General features: G+C 42.1%; 1 protein-coding gene across 1 annotated transcript in view; it reads left to right on the top strand.

Moving 5' to 3' along the window:
- Positions 1-13,203, top strand: part of mrc2 (mannose receptor, C-type 2) — a 45,374-nt gene extending 32,171 nt beyond the window's left edge. Inside the window, exons 14-29 of the mRNA XM_072693171.1 lie at positions 575-662; positions 987-1,116; positions 1,249-1,281; positions 2,019-2,182; positions 2,801-2,969; positions 4,085-4,227; positions 4,445-4,559; positions 5,744-5,904; positions 6,298-6,406; positions 8,528-8,766; positions 8,877-9,042; positions 9,436-9,585; positions 10,353-10,472; positions 10,618-10,797; positions 11,328-11,351; positions 12,437-13,203. Of these exons, the coding sequence (XP_072549272.1) occupies positions 575-662; positions 987-1,116; positions 1,249-1,281; positions 2,019-2,182; positions 2,801-2,969; positions 4,085-4,227; positions 4,445-4,559; positions 5,744-5,904; positions 6,298-6,406; positions 8,528-8,766; positions 8,877-9,042; positions 9,436-9,585; positions 10,353-10,472; positions 10,618-10,797; positions 11,328-11,351; positions 12,437-12,657 (2,212 nt within the window). The 3' untranslated portion in view covers positions 12,658-13,203. The remainder of the gene's footprint in view (positions 1-574; positions 663-986; positions 1,117-1,248; positions 1,282-2,018; positions 2,183-2,800; positions 2,970-4,084; positions 4,228-4,444; positions 4,560-5,743; positions 5,905-6,297; positions 6,407-8,527; positions 8,767-8,876; positions 9,043-9,435; positions 9,586-10,352; positions 10,473-10,617; positions 10,798-11,327; positions 11,352-12,436) is intronic.
- The last annotated feature ends 10,639 nt before the right edge of the window (positions 13,204-23,842 follow it).

Below are 23,842 nucleotides of genomic sequence, written 5' to 3'. Positions count from 1 at the left end.
TTCTACATGTCATAAACTGTCTCACACAGTCCTGAGCGTTTGTTGCACTGCTCTTTGAGCCTAGCTGTGCACTGCTGGATTTACTGTACGGTGTAGTTTGTACTGCACCTATAGTCTCTACTGTCCAGGGAAGGCTTTCAACTAGATTTTGGAGCATTGCGGTGAGGATTTGATTGCAGTCAGTTACAAGAGTATTGGATGGAGCATCAGCGAACTTATGCAGAGAACACAGTTCCACTGCTCCACAGCTCAATGCGGGGGGGGGGGGGGGGGGGGGGGGCTATACCCCTCTAGCCTACGCCTGGTGTAGGCATGGTGGTTCATGTGTTAAGATTCATGTTTATCTGCTCCAAAAATTCAGAATACTTTCTTTGTATGGACTAGACAGGGTGTTAGTGTTGTTGTTGTAGTTGCACATCTGTGTCAGCAATGGGTGCAACCTAAAATAGCTGATGGGGTGTCCACAAACATTTGGACATATAGTGTAAACTGTGTTAATATACAGAATTCTAATTATGAGCTGTGTGTGTGTGTGTGTGTGTGTGTGCGTCACTCTGACTGACTTTGTGTGCAGAGAGGAGGAGGGTCATGAGCAGCACTGGGTCTGGATTGGCTTATCCCGCCGGGACAGTGACAGCTGGACATGGAGTGATGGATCTCCTGTGAGTGGACCACACACCCGTCTCCATTTCTTTTTCTCACTTTTTCTCACTGATTTCTCACATTTTTTTACTTGGACTCAATGGATTCAGTTCTATGAAGCGGATTGTTCTTTAGACCCGTCTGATGAAAGTTCTTAGGTTTCAGAAAATTAGTGGCACAATAAGTGAAGAAATGTTAGATGGGTGTTTAAGGCTTATCTACTATAATCTAATATCTAGAACACTTGGAGTGCTGATTAAATCTACAGGAAAATCTCTCAATCTCTCACTGTCGCTCTCTTAAATCTCATGTGCACACTCTCTCTCTCTTTCTCTCTCTCTCAGGTGTCCTATCAGAATTTTGGCAGAGGTTCATACAACTCAGCACGCTGTGCAGCAGCTAACCCTGCTGATATGAACTGGGTAAAGGCAGAATGTGATACTGAACTGGACTGGATCTGCAAAATACCAAAAGGTAATCCATGCTTCTCTCTCTCTCTTGCTCTCTTGCTCTTCTGCTTTCTCTCTTGCTCACACAGACACACACTACATGCAGACAAACACATATATTCTTCTAATCCATACATTTCTGTTTTGTTTGATTCAGGAAAAGCAGAGGTGGAGCCTGAAGCACCTGAAGGTCAGTAATGCAGGGACATTGTTGCTGCTGCTCTGTGCTTGTGTGAACGTGTATTGTCACTGTCACTCAAAAAACCTTGTATCTCCATTTTTGTAGTTTTTCACTTTTTGACATAATCTAAACTGATTGAATTCAGGTGTTTCATTCAGTCCATTACCACAGGTGTATAAAATCAAGCATCTAGCCAGGCAGTCTGGCCTTACTCACATTACTGAAAGAATGGGTGGTTCTAAAGAGCTCACTGAACTCCAGCAAGGCACTATGGTAGGATGCCGCAGCGGCAACAAGCCAGTTGGGGTAATTTCTTCCCTCCTAGATATTCCACCATCATCTGTGAGTGGTATTATTGAAAAGTGGAAGCATTTTCCCCCCGAAAAAGTTACAGAGTGGTGTCGCCAAGCACTGAGGAGCATAGTGCATAAACGTCTCCCAACACTCTGCTGACTCAGTAACTGCAAATGAGTTCCAGACCTTCTGTTAGCACTGCAAAGGGGGCCCAACTCTATATTAATGCCTATGTATTTAGATGGGATATCATAAAAGCTCCTGTAGGTGTAATGTGTAGGTGTCCCAATACTTTAGTCCAAATAGCCCATTTCTAAGTTTTTTGCTTGACATCGACAACATGTACCCTGCAGATTGTCTATTTTGTTATGATTCAGAAGTTTCAGAAGATTTCAGGGATGCTCTGAATTTGTTCATTTTGTACCTGTGCCTGTACCTGTGTGTGTGTGTAGAATCTGGTCTGGAGTGGGTGAATTTCGAGGAGGCAGAATATAAGCTATTTGAGCATCGCACTACGTGGGAACAGGCCCAGAGGATATGCAGCTGGTTTCACGCCTCCCTTGCCTCCATACACTCCAACGAAGAGAGACAGTTCATTGCGAGCACTGTGCGCAAGGTATGCACTCATAAACACACATCCTTCACTACCCCAAACTCCAAAGTGTGTTTCAGGTGGACTGCTTTTTGAATGAGCCACAATAAAGGGTAGCCAATCAGAGTAGAGATCATTTCCTTACACTGATCAGCTATAACATTGAAACCGCTGAGAGGTGAAATGAATTACATTAATTGCCTCATTACAGGGACATCTGTCAAGGGGTGGATATATTAGGCAGCAAGTGAACAGTCAGTTCTTGAAGGTAATGATGTGTGACTATGACCAAATTGTGATGGCTAGACAACTGTGACATGGTCATGGACACCTTAGGGTCGTTGATGCGATCCATGGACGCACCCCCTTAGAACTTAAAGGATCTTCTCCTAACATATTGGTGCCAGATCTTGTGTATTCCTCTCCTCAGTGGGTTAGAGTTGTTTTCTACAGGCACAAGGAGGACCTACACAGTACTGGACAGGTGGTTTTAATGCTATGGCTGATTGGTGTAGAACAAAATACAATACAAATGTTAAATATGGGCCCTTTAAAGAGCTTTAGAGACATAAAGTGAAGACCCACATCTGCTTTCTGTTTCGTAAAGTGTTTGTGTATGTGTGTGTGTGCGTTTGTGTCTAGATGTCAAGAATAGAGAGTGATCTTTGGTGGATTGGACTATTCACATATGAGAATGATGGGCGGTACAGGTGGTCTGATCACTCTGTGCTCAACTATGTGTCCTGGGGTCCTGGACAACCTCGTCCCCTTACCAGAGACCGCAAATGTGTCCATATCTCTAGTTTGAAAGGTTTGACGATGCACATTTCCTGTCTTTTAATACACAGTAGGTGGAAAGTGATTCTTAAATACTCAGCTGTCATGATAGCACATGCACGGTGGGTTTGCACCACCAGGTTCATCCATTATGGTCTCTTTTTGGACCATCATAGAGTGTTTTTAATGGAACAGTGGACACCATTCCAGCTGGTGTCACAAAATGAGGCAGATGGCATTTGCTTATAAAAATGATGGTTACTGGCAATTTTACCTTGCAGTTTGTTAGTAGTGAGCTTATGTTGCTAAACTGGATAAGGGTCAAATATTATTTCATGAATAGCACAATGCTTTTACTGACTTTAATTCAGAATTCAGTTCATGTGTGTACAGAGCTTTAAACACGGCTCAGCCACTCACATGTTTGTTCATGCAACCGATCCAGATGCATGTTGATAACAAGGAAGTGTCTGAATTCATAGTGCATATTGTTTCCCAAACTCTGTATTTAAGGTCAATCTGACTTTTTTTATCTTGTTAGTTCACGTTCCTGGTCATATTTGGTACAGTTCATCATATCACGTTATTTAAAAGACAGAATTCCTGTTGTTCTGTACTCCTCCATCAGAGTGTAATGACTTTTGAGACCTTTAATATTTCTTTCAAGCTTGATTACATCACCACACACCTGTGAGCATGATAAAGAAATACTAACCCTTTAAGGCCAATGCATAGAACTGGCTATTTCTGACTCTTAAACATTGATATGATTGATATGATTTTCAATTATGTTTTTGCATTTATTTGATATGTAAAAAGTTTTATTTAACAAAGCTGAAAATATGTTTTATTTGGGAATAAAAACATCCAGTGAGCAGACAGAAGCTCCTTGTTGAAGAAAGAAAGCAATGGAGAATAGCCAAACTGGTTTGAGCTAAGCGAAAGACTGCCATAACTATCTGATATCTGTCAGCCAAGAGCCTCACCTATCTTCAGGAGACCCTCAGAGACCCTCCCTAGTATGGTGTTTCTCTTAGAAATGTGTGACAGCAAATGAATATTCATATGCATATTGTTACACCCCATAATATAAACACACAGAACTCAATGACTACACTCATTGCCATTTTCATTTTCATTCCCTCTCAGGTGAATGGGCGGATCAGAAGTGTCGCATAGATTTGCCATATGTGTGTAAGAGGGTAAATGTCACCGGCACGCCCCCTCCTACTCCAGCTCCTCCCCTCACTCCAGCCGGCTGCCCTGATGGCTGGAGTCCATTTCTTCACAGGGTAACAAAATTGCACTACCCCACGTACCCTCATCCATAATGTGCTCATCAAGCAGTATAAGACATGACCCTCTCATGACCCTTTGCAGCATTTCTGTACATTGCCATCCTCATTTCCGCTCTCTGATGTAGTAATGTACTGTAATGAACATCCTAAGAGCTTTAAAATTACAATTACAGATACAGTTGCATAAACTGACCCTTTCCTTCTCTGACAGTGTTACAAGATATTTGGGCAAGAAGAAGTGAGACGCGTCACCTGGTCTGCTGCCCGCATGATGTGCCAATCTCAAAGGGCTAAACTGGCTACTGTGCCTAGTCATATTGAGCAAGGTATGCACACACTGTGCTAGTGTCACTGCGTCTTTAAGACGGGTTTGTGTAAATGGACTTCTGATTGGATGCCTTGTGTTGTGCCTCAATCAAAAACAGTCCATGCTGAAACACCCTATTCTGCAACGCCCATTTTCAAGAATTGTTTTATTCCTCCTGTGAATTAGTTTCTAATGGTTTACGGTCGTATCAGATTCAAAGTGAATGCAGTCTGAATTAGGCTACTGTGGCTAGCTGAGTTAACCCAAAACCCAGACAGGCTATTTAACATTATTTAGAGCGAGGAGGCAGGAGGCACACTGCCCTGACCATATGAGGCATGGACTCGACAAGATGTCTGAAATCGTCCTGTGGCACCAATCTGGCACCAAGACATTAGCCTTGTAAGTCTTGTAAGTTGTGAGGTGGGGCCTTAATGGATTGCATCAATGAGCCATAGGTGCCCAGTGCTCAGTGCTCTGGTCACCAGTTCAACGGATGTTTTTTCTTTGAGCACTTTTGATAGCTACTGACCACCACATACCACAAAAACTCCACAAGACGTGTCTGATGTTTTGGAGATGCTCTGACCCAGCTGTTTAGCCAGACTGTTTGAATGTTATGGCTGGTCAGTGTACATGAATGGATGTGAATTGAACATTTACACTCTTTTGGACAGTATTTCTCTACTTGTTTCTGTGAGCTTAGACTCCAGTCATTTGTAATTATTGATCTATAATTACTAAATACTTTTGCAGTCGCATTAATGGCAACCTCTAAGGGTTAAAGCAGCATTGAGTATAATTATAGCTGGTGAAACTGTAGTCCCCTGCATTCCTCTGTCACCACTGCCTCATGTAGTCGATGTGGTACCACAGTTGCAATGAAATCCATATTGTTTGGCATAGTTGTATGAAGGATTTAACTGCCTGCATTCTCTCCTGTGGTCCGAGGCATGCCTAAGATGCTGACCATGCTTTTTGGCTTTATTGAGAAGAATGCTTAAGTCATGTAAAATCAACTCTGGCTGCTTTCTCCTAAAGCCAAGGCAAGGTTTTAATAAACACAGTGTGCCCTACAGCTCACCCTTACCAAACCACCAAAACAAAAGAACTGCTGTTAGCAACAAAGGCCACCCTTTAGTTAACTGTGTGACTGTGAGATTTCTTTTGTTTAACACATTGCCTTCCTTCTGTCTTCCTTAGCCTTCCTGGTGACACTGCTGCCCAACTCCAGCTTCCATCTGTGGGTGGGGCTTACCTCGGATTCACAGGGACAGTTCAAGTGGGCAGAGCCTGGGCTGCTTAGCTACACAAACTGGGCTCCTGGGGAGCCGGTAGACAACAAAGTACACAACAAAAACTCGGTACTTAAAAAGTGTATCATTTGCTTTCTGCCCATTTGTAGCTTTGCTTTCTTGATACTCATTATCATTATATTTTGCTCAGGGCTGATTTTTCATATTTGCCTTTGCAACATTGATATTGTGGAAAGCCAAAATATGCAGATAGGCTCTCTGTTACCAAAGTAGTCTATTTTTATCCCTGTTCTGGAAACTTCTTGACCAATCTCAGTGTTTCTGGGTGATTGTGTGGGTGGACTAATTAGGTATTTATGTAGTCCATCAAGGGTTAAAATCATGCAGGTCAGTTCTTTGACTAAACCACGCTATGCATATTTTGATTTGAGCTTTTTTTTGATTCCTCAATTTGCCTTCTGTGTTGTGTGTGTGTGTGTGTGTACGTGTGTACTTTACTAGGGTAATTGTGTGGTCCTTCTGCATAATATCCCTCACAGAACCACAGGAATGTGGTCATCTCGGAGCTGTGAAGGACAGAGACATGGCTATATCTGCATGAAAAGCAAAGGTAACCAAACAAAGATGACTGTAAAACAACTCTGTGCATACAGTGCCATGCTAGAGTACACTATATGTCCAAATATTTGTGGACATCTTTCAAATGAATGGATTCAGCTACTTTATGTTGCATCCATTTATGTTGCATCCATAAACTTTTTTATATCCCTGATTTTGGAAGAATCAATTAATGAGCATGTGTCCCAATACTTTTGTTCATGTGGTGTAGTCCTTTCCTGTATTTTACACCTTTTATACACTAAATATTTTCAGCATCCATACCCCTAAAACTAAATAACTGGTTGTTCCACCATTTCACACTGGTAACGTCCCATAGCTGGATCTTTCACATGGCTGTGGATGACTTTTAGGCATAAATTACCTGTTTGAGTCATACCACAGCATCCCAAATAGGTTTTAGTCAGGGCTTGGGATTGACTAGGCCACTCCAAAACCTTGATTTTGGTATTCCTTTTGAGCCAATCATTACCAGACTTGCTCTTGTGCTGTGGATCAGTGTCCTGAAGCCAGATTCCTGTCTGTTTTCTAATTAAATTAATGTATCATTTAAAAACTGTGTTTGTTGTCCTCAGGTTAGCTTTGTCTTATGTTAAAATGTTTTTGTGTGCATATGCAATAATATAAGGAATCAGGAGGGAGGCATTTACTTTTTCACAACACTGTAACTAGGTCAATGAAACAGCACTGTTCTGTAAGCGCTACCTCATTCTGTCAGAGTGGTGTCACGGCTTCATGGCAATCCATCTTGTGTTGCTGGCTTCCCTGCTGTGGTCCACAACATGCCTGATATGCAGACTGTGCTTTTTGAGTTTACTGCATATCATTTTAATGTTTTCTTGTATTATTATATTCTGTGTATGCTGGAATATTTCATGTCTTCATTTTCTTGTTCCAGAAAACGCTTAATCAAAATGAGAATCCAAAGTATTCTGTCACCAAATCTGTGTGTGAGTGTGCTTGTTTTCATACATTGTCAGAGCAAAACAGTGCTAGAACCTGAGGAATGGTTCTGTTTAAACCTTTATGTTACTGAGCACACACACACACAGATTTGCATTAATACAATATACAGTACCTGAGACGTACTGTTTGCATATGTGAAATACTGTACTGTAGATACAAGTGTGTGTATATATATATATACACATACACTTGTATCTACAGTACAGTATGTCACACACACACACACACACATATATATATATGACAAACACCTATATATGACCCCACCTCCAGACGTATTTTTCTGAATTTAGTTGGGGTAACAATGCAATATGATATGAGCAGTTTTTACAAGCCCTGATATTTTACCCTGATATTTTGCCTCAGAATGCAACGCTCTGAAAAACAAACAACAACTCTGCATTGTGTGGCTGGCTTATGCCATCAGCAGCCGCTCACAGAAGCTGCACATTATAGCATAGTTTTAACACCCAAGTCTTGCTTTAAGTCTTACCGGAAAGTGCTGCTGTCCTCTCGTTGTGTCCTCTCAGTGCAGTGTGCTGTTAGCACGCTAAAGAGATTGCAGCCGGTTAGCTTTTAGCCTTAATCCCTCTCATTTCCCTAGGTTTGCCTTTTTTTCTGAGTCTTTCTGGTAGAAAACATAAAAAGCATCTGAAGTGCGTTTAGCATCAATTTGGTTAAGCTAAAGCATTGCAGTGTTTTCAAGGGAGTGGATATTGAGTTAAAAGCCAGTTGTCTAGCATTAGCTTTTAGCCTAGTGCAGATTCTTGCTTTCTTCCTCAGCTTTGTTGTGTGCCGGGTTTGAGCTCCCCTTCTGAGAACACGCAAGTGGAAAAGCCATGGTCACAAGGCCTGGTTCACATTACAACCTGTGTTCCCATAACTAGCAGAATCTTAGGGTGATGTGCTGCTCTCCAGTTTAACTATTTCACCAGCTTTGGCTAGGACTAGCAGGGCTTTATCCAGTGGGCTGGGTTAATGTACACTGGGGCGTAAATATAAACGAGTCAATACTGTTACATCATTTTGATTATGTTGTTTCAGGTTCATGGTTTATCACTTCCATGTTTTGATCTCTCATTATACAACTATATCAGTCTAGGACCCCTTTAAATGAACCTGTGTGTATGTGTTTATATGTGTGCAGACCCTGCTATACCTCCTGGTGTGGACCTTCTGCCCCCTGTATTAGGCGGGCCTTTGGAGTTTCAGGGGGTTCAGTACCGTTTGTTACAGAAGCGGCTGGACTGGGAGGGGGCTTTGCAGGTGTGCGAGTCTATGAACGGCAGCCTGGCTGTAGTACGAGATCCACAACAGCATGCATACCTCAAACTCCTGCTCAATACACTCCGCAAACCTGCCTGGATCGCCCTGCACAATGACGGGGTGGGTAACTGTGTGTGTGTGTGTGTGTGTGTGTGTGTGTGTGTGTTCAGTTTGTAAATGCCTTGCTTAAAGTTTAAATATCATGCTCAACATGTCAATGACTCCAACAGGGTCGGAGCTACAGATGGCTGGGTGAAGAGGAAGTTACTTTTAGTGACTGGCAGGGCGGAGAGCCCAAGCCAATGGTTGGCTGTGGTCACATGACTACTGGCGGCCAATGGACTGTGTCTTCTTGTGACGCTAAATTAGATGCAGCCATCTGTGAAATAAATACAGGTGTGTGAGTGTGTCTTCCATAATGATTTGAACAAAAGTGTTTTCCTTTTATTAAATGTACTCAACATTTGACTCAGATTTTAAATAAAGGCTATTTTTTAATACATGTCAGTTTTAGCATGTGGAAATTACAACACTATTTAATCCATGCTCCCCCACCAGGTGGGGTTAATTGCTTCTTTAGTGCAGGTATACGACAGCTATCTGTACCTACTCATGATTCTAGGCGTCCAATCATGTCTGAAGTTTGAAGTTTTTGTGTATTTGTGACCAGAAATATTTGAAATGAAGGAAAGCCAATAATAAAAGTCAGAAACTTCAGCCAAATCAGTTTCTTACATTAATAAGAAGAAGCTCTGCTTCTGCTCATATGTATCACATGTCTGATTTCAGAGCGACGGATTGTTCATAGGTGGATGTATCCAGGACATTGCCTTCAGACATTGGGTAACTGGTCGTGGATTCCTTTCAGAAACAGCTGTTATGCGTTTAACCTGAACCAGCTCCGGTTACAGCACGAGGCTCTGCATACCTGCAAGAAAGGTAATGCTCACACACACACACACACACACAGAAAAAGTGTATAATACACACTAATTAAATGCAGGGATGTAGAGGGTTATTTGAATGTATGGACATGATTGTATGTGTTTTTTAAATGGGTTTTTGCATAAAGATTCATCATCTGTAGAGGAAAAAATGACTCAAAAAATGCTCATCAGCGATGAGCAAATAGTACCATGGTAACTTGTTGGCTTATTATTTGCACATAAACAAGGATTACTGTGTGCCTGAAATGAGCAAAAGGGGGCATTAACAATTTATATTTCTACACTGCCTTGCTGAGTTGGGAATATTTTGAAACGTTTGGCCGCACAAACAAGACACCAACCAGTTCTACATGTACACCCACTCAGCTGATCAGCCAGTATATTTACACTTCAATTTTGCACTTGCAGTGTATTTAAACACTCCAGTACATGAAGAGAGTAATGCATGTTGCACACTTTGCATAGCGTAGAGCCATTACTGCTAAACTGCTAAACTATCAATCTGGTCCAGTGTGTATTGTCTTGTAATTTTTCAAAGAAATATCTACAAAATAGCAGCACCTAAGCAGGGCTATATAAAGGAATTTTCCAGATATAAATATGATATTTGTGCAAGTGTATATTAACTCACACACACTTCAAACACAAACACAACTTTATGGGAGTTAATGATATATAATGGAGAGGCCTAAAAGCTTTGCTGTTTTGTATAACGTCTCTCTCTTTTTCTCTCTCTCTCTCTCTCTCTCTCTCTCTCAGTGGGAGCGGAGCTGTTGTCAGTGCTGGATGAGAACGAGAATGATTTTGTATGGGAGCACATTCAGGGCTATCAAGAGCAAGCTAATGGCGCCTGGCTTGGTATGACCTTTAACCCCAGAGGTAAGAGCGGGGATCATTACTCCTTCATTAACCTTGATCTCACAAATTGGATCTGTGTCAATTAGCAGCCTATCTGCCCCAGCAGTGACCTAATGACCCAAGTAAATGTCTTTGTGTCTCTCTGTTTGTGTGCGTATTTGTGTAGGAGGCGGTCTGCAGTGGCAGGACAGTTCGGTGGTGAAGTACACTAACTGGGAACAGCAGGACGCTAATCTGAGCATGCTCTCTGCTAACAGCTGCTTCTGGGTGCAGAGCAACACTGGGCTCTGGAGGCCCGGATCCTGCAAGAATCGCACCCACGGAGTCATCTGCAAACGGCCACGAGGTGGGGGCGTACACATCAAGACACACACACACAATTTTAACAAAATAAACAAATGAAAAGCTAAACTGCAGTTTATCCTTTATTATTCAATATTGCTTTTTTCCATCTGAACGGTTTATTCAATCCTGTTTATTTTAATGTAAACTGTTCTGTGTATTCAAATCTGTTCATTCAGTCCTGCCTTTTGTCATCTATTCAAACCTGTACATTCTCATCTAAACAGATGTTTATTCAGTCCTGTGAATTCTTATCTGACCAGCTGTTTAGTCAATTCTGCTTATTTACATTTAAACCTGCTGTTTATTCAATCCTGCTAATTCTCATCGAAACTGCTGTTTATTCAAACTTACTCATTCTCATCAAAACTGATGCTTATTCAATCCTGCTAACAATCAACAAAAGGGCAGTATATTCAATCCTGCTTATTCTTATTCTAAACTGCTGTTTATTCAAACCTACTTTTCTCTTCTAAAATGTTGTTTATTTAAACCTGTGTTTTTGATTCTGTTTTTTCCCCTTTATTCTCTTAGGACTGAATTCTTTTGTTGTAGCAGGTAAGTTCTGTCACCTGCAGTCAAGCCCATTCTGCCATGTCATACTAATCCCATACTAATAACTTAAATAGCATAACACAAACATCTTAAGCACATTGAATAAAACAACTTAAGTACATACAATAAAAGTAGTAGATATTTGGATCTTTCCATTTGTCCATACCTTTGATTATTTCTGTAGAAGACAGAGTGTCATTCCATGTCAAGACACTACATAAAAAGCTGTGTTGAGCTTATTGAATTGCTTGAGGTGGTTCGAGTCAGGTCTGTGGTGATTTATTAATTTTTTTAGTATAGCTAACATCATACGAATGCAGAAATCATCACACACTTACCGCAAACCTTAATCTATATAGAGCTCTGTTATCTGTAAAAATGCCCAGTGTGTGAAACCACATAAACAGGCCTATTATAATAGTTATAGTTAAAGACAACCCTGTGGTGGTTTAGACATGCAGTTTGCATGATTGTTGCATGACACTAGTTGTTGAGAGATATGTTGGGCTTTACTTGGAGGCTACACTGTATGGCCAGAAGTTTGTGGACACCTGCTTATCCAATCTGCCTTTCAATCATAAATATTCTAAGGGATTTTTGGCTCTTTATTCTACAGTCTTTGCGTCCCTGGAAGGGATTTCCACTCTTTTTTTCTGTAAGGACTTGATTGCATTCAGCCATGAGAGCAGGTCAGGTGCTGATGTTGGATAATTAGTTCTTAAACACAAACGTTACTTCAACGTCTTTCAAAGGCAACGGATATAGTTTCACTCCTCCAGGGTATTCCGTTCCACTGCTTTACATGGTGCCTCTGGCTGCTTCAGAATGTCCCATTCTATTGGCAGCTTTCTATGGAGATTATACAAGCTGAGTATTCACAACTGAACATCTGTGTCAGCAATGAGTGCACCTAAATGCCATAATAAGGGATGTCCACAAACATTTGGACTTTACAAACTTTGTGTACATTAGCCTCATATTGCATGTTGGCCAAGTGACTTTATTTAGGGCATCAGTTTGTGTTTGGAATTCTGCAATAAATCCGACTCAGGTGCTCACTGTCTGGACGGTTCTGCTTATGTGTGTAGCTGCTGTGGATCATCTTCCTGCCTTGGTTCTCATCCTGCTCGCTGTGCTGGTCCTGATCGCTCTCGTGGTGGGCGGAGTTTATCTGTATCGGAGGAGGAGCTCCGGCTCTGCTGGGTCCTATGAGGGCGCTCGGTACAGCCGCACTAACTCCACCCCGTCCGAAGAGGCGGAGAAAAACATCCTGGTGTCGGATATGGAGCTCAACGAGCAAGGAGAATAATGGAAGGACTGTAACGAGGGATGGTTATGAAGGAAAACTGGCCTGCACATTCAAGGACTAACTGAACTGAATTCTGATTTCTTTTTTTCTTTTTTGTGGAGACATTCAGAAAGCTGTGTGGAGCGCAGCAGATGTCGATCAAGAAACGAACAGAGGTGAAGTGCCACCCCGATTCCTACTGTTGCGCCATTCCAGCACACCGAGATCGTCAACCAATCAGGTCCTGCCGATTTAGGATTTAGAAGATCAGCTTGTGTTGGCTGATACGCACATACCGGCGTGTTGTCTTTATTCTCCACTGTAACTCTTTATGGAAATGCTGTTTATAACCATATTTTCACTCCAGTGTTACGAAGCCTTAGGTACTTTAGATTCTCTGTATTACCAAAATGATACGAACCAAAAACAAAAACAAAAAAAAAAAAAGGAAAGAAAAAGAAGAAAGCTTCCAAAGAACGGAGGTTGATACGTAAACACATACATGCAAAAGCACAATCCGAACCAAAGTGTTATACCACAGCAGTTTTTTTTTAATGCAGACTGTGATTTTTTGGGTGGGTGGGATGGTATGTGGGGGGGGTCTTTTTTCATTTTTTTCATTTTTGAGCACATGCAGCTGAAGTGGAATGAATTCTTTCGCTTCTAGGTCAGAGTCCACGTATCGTCTGCCTGTGGAGTCTCCACTTTTCTCCCCCTCCTCCTCCTCTTTTCTCTCATCTCACCTCTTTGCACGCTTTCTCTATCTTTGTCTCTCTGTCTGTCTGTCTCGCTCTCTTTCAACGTAGGCAGCAGCTCCAGCTGAAGCGCACACACTGTCTGCGTGTGATAATCATAGTGATTATAGAGGAAAGGAAATGATAGCGTGTGAAAGGGTTTAACAATGCAGAAGCGAGACGCGGCGGGACACAAACGAGCTGGAGTCATTTAAAAAACGAGTGATTTAACAGGCTTTTCAGTAAGCCAGGTTTCAGTTAACCCACCGATGTCCATACTGAAATACCTGTGCCATTCTGTTGGACCTGAGTGGACAGCAATGGGTTAACAAAAATGTACTCTTAATGAAATCTGAGATTAGTTGGTGCTTGGCTTCCTTCACCGGCTCGCTTTGTGAGTGCTAGCTGGCAGATGAGCTCCAACTGGAGAAAAGAGTGAAATTTAATACAATGGTCAGTGCGAAGGGGCTCCGAATGAGACCCCAGGCTTGCTGATTTTTTTTTTTTTTTTTTTTTTACACTTGTGGTATTTGACATCTGTCACCAATTCGTCCATGCATTCATTACTACTCTGTTCCTGAACTCTTTAGGGCTTTAGCCTCCAGTCTTAAAAATAAAGGTGCTGCAAAGGATTCTTTAAAGAATGCCATAGAAGAACAGACACTTTTGGTTCTTGTTTGTAGAACCTTTACACTGGTAAAGAACCTATACATCAGGTACGGAGTCATTAAACCATTTAAAAAGCTTACAAAGGTTACACTCACATCTCTGCTACAGTCATGGCTCTTTATAGAACCATGGAAGTGGTTCTTCTATTGCGTTGCTCAAAGAACCAATAAAAGCACCCTTATTTTTAAGAGTGTATGTGGTAGTACACTCTTCTTTTCATTTTTTTTTTCTCCCTTCTTGGCGAGGGCGTGAGGTTGAAACTTTGCCACGGCCAGCTGTGGAATGTCGAGTCAGCGAGCGGAACAGGTCTGGAACCAATCACAGTTCGTAGGGAGCAGGGAGGGAAGGAGGAGAGTAAAGGAAGTGCGCTAGCTGAGAAGAAGGAACGGGAGGTTTTAGGTGGGCTGCAGTTGAGAAGGTGTGTGTGTGGATGACGGGAGAAAAGAAATAGTCACTAAGATGCCCTCTAGTGGATGGTCATAGTGTTTCTTTGAGGGATGCGGTGGAAGAACCTTTTTTGGTTCCATAAAGGCCCATTACTGTAAAAGGGACGGGGACGTGAAGAACCTTTCAGAAGGTTTAAAGAAGGTTCCTCACACCTCACATCTCATTTACAGAAATGGCTCTTCTGCAGATACATGCTCAGAGAACCCTTTGTAGCATCTTTATTTTTAGGGTGTCCGAAGAGTAACTAAGGAATGACTGAGAAATTCAGCGCTTAGAATCACAGTATAATGCACTATTCTGAAGTCACTATTATCTCCTAATACCGGATGGTTTCGAATATAGGCCTGGACGTCCACTGGATAGTTTAGTCTTTTCTGTGCTCCAACACACCTAATTCAAGTCAACAAGCTAACTAACCAGCCTGTTGTACAAAGGGACTGTATCACAGCTATACAACACAAACACTATAACTACATTGGCATCATAATTATGTACTTGTACAGTGCAATGAAATTCTTCTCTTTGCATATCCAAGTTTGAAAATCCACAGTCCGAGTGCATTGTTAGCGATACTGCAGAACCGCTAAAGCAGAGAGGATTGATGGCCTTGCTTAAGGGCTCAACAGTTGCAGCTTAGCTGGCACCAGATATTGAATCCACAACCCTATAATGAATAACCCAGCACACTAACCACTAAGCTGCCTATGTCATTAGTTCTGTAATATCCTGGCAGGTTAATATGCAGAAAGTTAAAGGAATTACTCTGATGTTTCAAAATTACTGCATAATTGAGGGGCTTTTTCAGAGCAGTTTGATGTGAAATGGCATTGTACTGAAACAATCATTTAGATTTCTTTATAGAGCTGGTGTCTACAGCACAAACATAGCCAGATAGAGTCATCTGTTTTTTTTTTTTATTGTGATATTGAGTAAATAGAGAGATAAAGGTAAAGTAGGGATAGATATGAAAGTGAATGAATATTTTCAATTTCATTTTCTATTTTGCTACAGAAAAACGAAGCACATGTGAGTTTCCAAGCACACAGTGTCACTGACGCGAAGCACCAGCAGCTATTTGAGTACTAACAGCGCCCTCTTGTGGAAAATCCACAAAGTCCACACCTAAAACCACTTTTTAGATAAAAAACCTATTGCAGATATTTGTCACTATGGTGGGGTGATATCCACGTATAGTCTCAAAGTATTACTGCAGCATACAGTATTACCAAGGGTGGAGAGTAGCATAAACATTCTACGTTCTACGGTTCTATGTTTACATCTTCCACATAATCTTTTTTCCTGCATCATTTTAAAAAAGAAAAACCATCAAATACAAGTTTGCTGACAGGGTCGCTGACTATGTGACACTAACACCTTTTTCATTCGATCAATGTAAAATCATCAATCTAACGACATCTGCAAATGTTAAACTGCTCTGAATCAGGAGCGAGAAGCTGGTTAGCTTTAGCGGGGTAGCATGTTAAACATTCTTTTCACCACAGAACCCTTGTGATTGATGACTTGTCTATGGTGTTGGTTATGAAGCCTACTCGCTAAGCTAGCCATTGTCTAGCTAGCTCAGCTATAGATACACTGAGTAATCAGAAAGCCCAGTGCAGCTGCTGTTACCTAACTGACGCTAGTATTTATGATTTGTGTTTGATAGAGCGAAGATTTAGACCGTTTTCCAGCTTACTGAGGCTCAAGTCATACATGTTAAGAGGATAAAGCCTCATACCTGATAGCACAAAGCCAAATGAATGGTCTTAAGAGTGTTCTTGGCTGTTTTCAGGCCTATCTAGAGGACTGGTCTATCTAATTCTGTTTGTTCCTTTATAATCGAACTCAGTACGTACTCAGCGACTACGGTGGGTCTTTTGTTGTGTACTACACGGACACAGAACAGAAAGTTAGCACATTAGACACGTCATAATTTGTAAAAATCATTATACGGTATACCATTATATCACCCATGAACGTTTTGTGAGGTAACCTCTAGAGCTATAATGTTTCAGACGTGTGGTTCCCATTACCATCGCTGTGGACAGTTCTGATCGATCTATATGGTTGAATTTGCGTAACCACGTGCAGTGAAAAACCATGGGTCTCTCAGTTCTCATTTTGGGGTACAAAGAAGTGCTCATAAGAGCCCAATTGGCAAAGCTTGCCTGCATCGATGTGGAGACAGCAGATTACCCAAAGCCCCTATTTACGCCCGTTTCACTTCATGCATCTTGAGTATCAGGATTATATCTGGATAAGGCCAAGCCACATAAAAATGCAAGTGTAAACACAACCAAGGCCCAAGACTCATTTAATACAGATACAAATCCGATCACTTAGACCACTTCAGAAGGTGGTCTGAGATGTATTTGGGCTCTCCACGACACATTCAACGACCAATACCCCTTCTAATACAACAAAACACCAGTAATAATTCAGTCTGACTAACCGCATTTGATGCATTTGAATACCAAGTGTAAAAATGCATGTGGCTAAAATCTAAAATCTTATCAGGATCCAATCCAGATACTAGTCATCAGGTGTAAACAGGGTCAAAATTCCTTACATAAAGGCCTGGATCAATCCGTTTGGGTTGTTTACCAATGTCGGCAGTGTGTAGTCTGGATTGAGCTAGTCTAATCGCTTAGTACTGTACCTGCCAGAATTGTACTTTTTAAAGGTAAAGGTGCATGTATTTGTCACTGTGCAGTGTACAAATGACACTGAAGTGTACACTGCACAGCGAAATGTGTCCTCCACATTTAACCCATCTGTGGTAGTGAACACACACTCACACACACACTAGTGTGTACACACACACACACACACCCAGAGCGGTGGGCAGCCAACTCCAGCGCCTGGAGCAGAGAGGGTAAAGGGCCTTGCTCAAGGGAAGCCCGGGAATCAAACCCACAACCTTGTTATCGACAACCCGGCGCTCTAACTGCTAAGCCACCACTGCCCTTGCGCTTCTAGTCTTGAGCTGGGTATCGAAATTGAATACCAGCCAAATAATCTCAGTGCCACCAAGTACTGGAAACTTCAGTGTCATTCAGTCAGATTTACCAGTTAGCATGCTAATCCAGACTAGTGGTTGGTTGGTGAGCATGATGCTCAAAAGGGCAGTCACTTTGTGTAACAGTCTCTGCTAATGATAGAAATGTGTTTAGATGTAGAGTATGGATGACACTAAAACTGCAGGACCCTTGACTGAGCTCCTTGTGTTGTGCTTTGTCACACAGAGATATTGGAAAATGCTAGACATGGACCTTCTGTGAGCATTACAAGAGAATGTGTCATACAACAGAATAGCCAGTCAGGAATGTGCTAAAAGGAGTTTTCGTCATGTTGCCATCGTTCTGACTCATTCGACACATCCACACTCAGATAAAGGGTCGTTTCAGTGAAACGGTGGCCATGTAGACAAGTATCAGGGCCCTCTCTGTCCTCATGTCACACAAGATACAGGTGTCAGGTCACAGGTCATTTTACCCTTCATTCAGACTGACCATGCAGTTGCATCATACTTTACTGCATTATTCAGATGTCATAGAATGGTATGACGTGTTTTCCATACATTAGTTTGGACAATATGCCCATATATTAGTAGCGCTGTCACATAACACTGAGTATAATTGTATGAGATCATACATGACTATGACCACACTGTGTCTGTCCGTGGCATAAGACTGGACTGTTATGACCGTGCTGTAGAAGCTGAACCTTGGCTGTGATGATTGAATATGGGTAGAGGGTTGAGTTGCCACCAGCGGCTCGGTATCAGAGATGAATGGGGAAAAAACTGAGGGGTTTTTTTGTTAGTTTTTTTTGTCTTTTCTGGGAGGAGCAAATGGATCAACTTGATTCCCTGTGAAAACTGTTTTCTGGTACGCGCCTGTTGTCTGCTTGTTTTGATTATTTTCGTTTGTTTTATATGAAATGAATAAAGTATATGTTGGCTATGCGGCAGTCCCAGAGATTTATTGAAGCTGGTGGCCAGTTTTAATGGGATTGGATTGCTATGGTCTTCTGCCCACACCACAAGGCACAGTGCTATCTACAGTTCACAGACACTCAGATTGGGGGAGTAGAATTGCAGTCAACTGTTATTGACATCACAAAATTGTGAACAGATATGGATAAGAGTATTGTTTAGTCCTAAATGGTAGGTAGGAAAGTAAATGGACATATATGGACAGAAAAGTATTGGGACACCTACACATTCCATTCTAAATCTACAGGCATTAATACGGAGCCGGTCCCCCTTCGCAGCTCTAACAGCAGGTTTAAAGCTCTGCAGTTATTCAGAGTCAGCAGAGCGTTGGAGACGTTTATGTACTATGCTCCTCAGCACCCTCAGACCGCGCTCTGTAACCTTAGGTGGTCTGACACTTTGTGGCTAAGTTGCTCTGTGTGGTTCCTAAATGCCTCCACTGTTCAATAATATCGCTCACAATTGATGGTGGAAGATCTAGGAGGGAAGAAATTTCACCAGCTGACTTCTTGTAGCGATGGTAGCATTCAATTACAGAACCACGCTGGAGTCCAGTGAGCTCTTTAGAACCAACTATTCTTTCATTAATGTGTATAAAGGCAGACTGCATGGCTTGGTGCGTGATTTCATACACCTGTGGCAATGGGACTGAATACAACACCTGAATTCAATGATTGAGAGGCGTGTCCAAAACCTTTGTCCATATATTATAGATAGCTAGCTGTAAAGATAAATACATAGATGTAGAGAAGATACAGAGAAAGGGGGACCCCTAACAACTATCCATCATTTAAAACTTTCATCTTTGAGAGAGGCGAAAAAACCACTCCTACTCTCACTTCAGAAGACAACTCAATGCTGTGGGACTGAAAGGATGTGGAGCTGCTCAAGAAGCTCTTAGTAAGACGAGCAGACAAACTGATTGAACTGAAGACTGAAGGTAAAGGATGGAAACACTAAACACTGAAGATGTTGAGGTCTTCTCTAATTTAATAAGAAATGTAATGGCTAAATCTCTGAATTTTGCACAAGATTGAGGCTGTGTCCCAATTGCCTACTATAAGATATATGTATATAGTAATTTATACATAACATATATAGTAAACATAAAATACATAACATGGCTTAGCACCGTAGCATAGTTGGTAACTGGTAATAGATCTTTTTCTGTCACATAAAAACCTCCAAAATCTTTCAAATACAAATTTTTAATTCCATTCATTTGGTGCAATTCCATTTATTTATTTATTATATCATTTATTTATTTATTATATCATTTATTTATTTATTATTATATCAAAAAGTCAAAAGTTGTGAGTTTTGTGCACAACAGCGAGGATATGCAGAATGAGTAAATGTGGGTTGACAATAAAATTGTGTAAATATTAATTCACTAGATCAGCAGGTAAGGGTATGAGTGGTACTACACTAACACAACCTATGCAGGAATGATAATTTTGCGTTAAAGTGTGTCCTCTCGAAGGCATCAGACAGTACCACACAACAGCAGGTCCACCACAAGCTTCTAGACACATCCTGGGTTCACAGCTGCACGGATAGAAATGAACACTGGTGCACTGACTGGGGTCTACCACAAGAGGGCAGAATATACAAGACGTTTGCTCACTGGTTCTGTACCCAGGTCCTAAAGCTCCTCAGAGCAGGAGTGCTGATCTAGGATCTGTTCCTGTCAGTAACATTATAAAAAAAGATGGATCTGATCCTGGACTTTGACTTGTGAGAACAGTGGTGCTACACTGTTTGGACAGAAGTATTGGGACACCAGCTCGTTTATTCTTTCTTCCAAAATTGTGGGTTTTAAATAAATAGTTGATCCTGCTTTTGTTAAAGTAACTGTCTCTACTGTCCAGGGAAGGCTTTCTACTAGAATTTGAAGCATTGCTGTGAGGATTTGATTGCATTCAGAGACAAAAGCGTTAGTGGGGTCAGGATGGTCAGAATGATCACCACCCCACTTCATCCTCAACTCCCCAATTCAACCCAAAAGTACTGGATGGAGCACCAACCATCATTCCAGAGAACACAGTTCCACTGCTCCACAGCTCAATGCTTGGGGAGCTTTATACCCCTGTAGCTCCAGAGAGTCCTGTTCTATTGGCAGTGCTTCTCTACAGGGACTAAACAAACTTTGTGTATGTATTTGCACATCTGTGTCAGCAATGGGTGCAGCTTAAAGTAGCTGAATGCATTAATTAGAAGGGGCGTCCACAAACATTTGGACAAATAGTGTAAAAAACATTTTGAAAGGTCTGTATAAAAGAAGTTCCATATTGTCTCGGTGACACAAAATCATCAAGTTCTTCACTGTCATAATCAGAGTCAGCCGCCAGTTCTTTACATTGTGTCAAAATTTCATGATGAATAGACCAATAGAAATGTTTCAAAATTCCTTGGAAGAAAATTTTGTTATGTGCAAAACCATTGCCTTTACTAGGGAACCCTTGAAGAACGTCTATGTTTAAAGGGGGTAGCAGTTTTAAACCATGATTGCTGTATCATGGCTTGACATCCTTGACTAGGTGGTGGAGGCCTGAGCTCCCTGGGTTGGCCTGAGAATGAATTTTCGAATTAATAAGTGGGACAAAGATAAAGTGATAAACTGGATATTAAAAGGTGTGTGTGTGTGTGTATTTAGCTGTTTGTGGGACCCACATGTCTTTAGGTTAACGTGGAGTTATGAAATAACTAAATGTTGTGTCTCCAATTGGACTAGAGTTCTAATACTATCATTCGAGGATGGCTGGTTCAATGTTCATTCTGCTTGCCATCAGCAGCCAGAGTCAGAGAGAGCACAACTGGCCTTGCACTCTTAGGGGTGGGTTGATGGAACTTCCTCTCAACACCACTCCCAGTTGTTGGTCAGCACAGGCCTCTGCTAGCTGTCGTATCGGAGCTGGCGAGTCGCGCTTTCCTCCAAATGTGCCGGCTACATGGCAATGTTCACATGAATGGGGATTGGGAAATTGTAGTAACACGCCTCAAGCCCCTCCTCCCTAATCTAATGCCCTATTAATTCCATCTCTACCTTGTTCACATGTATACAACAAGTCTGTGCAACCCTCCAGTACCCCGTCTCCTCCCCTTTGACCCTGTCATCTCTCATTCCTGGTTCCCCTTTTTAGAGGGGGGGACTGCCTTCCTACCACAGAGCAGAAGCCACCCACACTCCATCACCAGTGGCATCTTTCAAGGGGTGGATATATTAGGCAGCAAGTGAACAGTCAGTTCTTGAAGGTGGGTCAGACCGGGTCAGAAAACTTCAGACAGGTCTTGTGGGTTTCTTCTGGTATGCAGTAGTCAATACCTACCAAAAGTGATCCAAGAAAGAACAACCGGTGAACCGGTGAACCGGCGACAGGGTCATGGGCACCTAAGGTTCATTAACGCAATCCATTGAGGCTCCACCTCACAACTTACAGGACTTGCTGCTAATGTCTGGGTTCCAGATACCACAGGACGTCTTCAGAGGTCTCGTGGTGTCCATGTCTCGAATGGTCAGATCTGTTGTGGTGACACAAGGGGACCTTCTTCATGTTATGGCTGATTGGTGTATCCCTTATGCTGCAGTTCTCTAATCTTTAAGGCTGAGGTTAGGTGTATGTTAAGGTGTAGCAATGCAGCATTTAGCTACAGTAATACAGAAATAGGCCCTAAAGATAGAAATACAACCATTTGAGTGTGTGTGTGTGTGTGTGTGTGTGTGTGTGTGTGTGTGTGTGTGTGTGTGTGTGTGTGTGTGTGTGTGTTTGTTTGTTTGTTTGTGTGGGTCAGTGTTATTCCCTAATCTCTGAGCAAATCAAACAGAAGTGCTTGTTTCAGCAGTGTGCTGCTTTAGCTCCTCTGTGCTCTCTACCCACTGCCCCCCACCAGCACACACACACACACACACACACTGCCTGCCTCACTCTCTCTCTCTCTCTCTCTCTCTCTCTCTCTCTCTCTCTCTCTCTCTCTCTCTCTCTCTCTCTCTCTCTGCCTGTGTTTGGGCTGAAGTGGCATTTCAGTGCAGTATTTCTGTCATCACACACACAAACACACTGAGAAACTCTCTCTCAGCTCACTATAGACCTCCCACTGAGGGAGAGAAAAAGAGAGAGTGAGAGATTGTCTTTCTGATTGCCTCATATTGGGTGCCTGCATCAGTGTGTGTGTGTGTGTGTGTGTGTGTGTGTGTGTGTGTGTGTGTGTGTGTGTGTGTGTGTGTGTGTGTGTGTGTGTGTTGGTATACACATTTATTTATGAGTATGGTATCAGATCTTGTAGTCGGGCTCCTGTGAACAGTTTAGAATGAGGATGGGATATATATCATTTATTTTCCTGTTCCCTATGACAGCCAGCCTGCATTTGTGTGTGTGGGTGTGCGTGTGTGTGTGTGTGTGTGCAAGGTTGGGTGTCTGCTGGCTGTTTTCCAGGAGTCTCATTAGCAGTCTTTTTAGGTCTAATTAAATAGAGAGGCGGACAGACAGAAACCACACACACACACGCACAAACGAACAGAAAAGCCATTGACACGCTGAAGCACCTGCCCACTGCCTTCCATCAGAAGTGTGCTGTGAGTCAGTGGTCATTCTCTTCATCGCTGAGCTCATGGAAATCCATCAACATTGTTTTTTTCCGACTGCATCCTACAGATTATTGATCTGACAGCCATAAAGCAGCAATATGTAGTATTTTACCTCAAAATAGCAGCTCCAAATAGGGAGGTCCAGCAGCCAAAAATACCAATCCTCGCATAGCGATGCTTTAAATTGAGCATATTTTGTGGCGTCCTCAGGGTTCTGTTCTAGGGTCAGTGTAATTTATGACAGTTGTATAAGTAATCTAAGCATGCCGAGTGAAGAACTGAAGTTTGGGCCTACAAGCAGGGTGGGCAACGAGGGTCCAGTTTGCTGATTGTCCAGCTCCAACACACCCATTTAACAGGTGAGTTGAATCAGGTGTGCTTGAGCAGGAAAAACACAAAACTGTGCAGGAATCTGGCCCTCCAGGACCGGAGCTGCCCACCCCTGGTTTAAAACATTAAGAGAAAGAGATGTGAAAACTGCAGAGTGGTTTAGTGGAGCATAAGTGCGTTTGTTGTGTGAGTTGAGTTCAATAAGAGCTGGATACAACAGGAGGAAAGAGCCATAACCAGACAGCTGAAGAGCCATCGACCAGAACAGTGATAGAGTCTGGAGGAGCCTGAGAGAGACACACACAGAGAGAGAGAGAGAGAGAGAGGATGAAAGTGTGTGAGTGAAAAAGTGAGAATTGACTGAAAGAGAAATTGAGTGATACTTCAGCTCATAAAGGCATGTCGTAATAAGTGTGTGTGTGTGTGTGTGTGTGTGTGTGTGTG

The sequence above is a fragment of the Salminus brasiliensis genome, chromosome 12 (assembly GCF_030463535.1).
Source record: "Salminus brasiliensis chromosome 12, fSalBra1.hap2, whole genome shotgun sequence".
Classification (NCBI taxonomy): Eukaryota; Metazoa; Chordata; class Actinopteri; order Characiformes; family Bryconidae; genus Salminus; species Salminus brasiliensis.
This window is presented reverse-complemented; position numbering and strand designations above follow the sequence as displayed.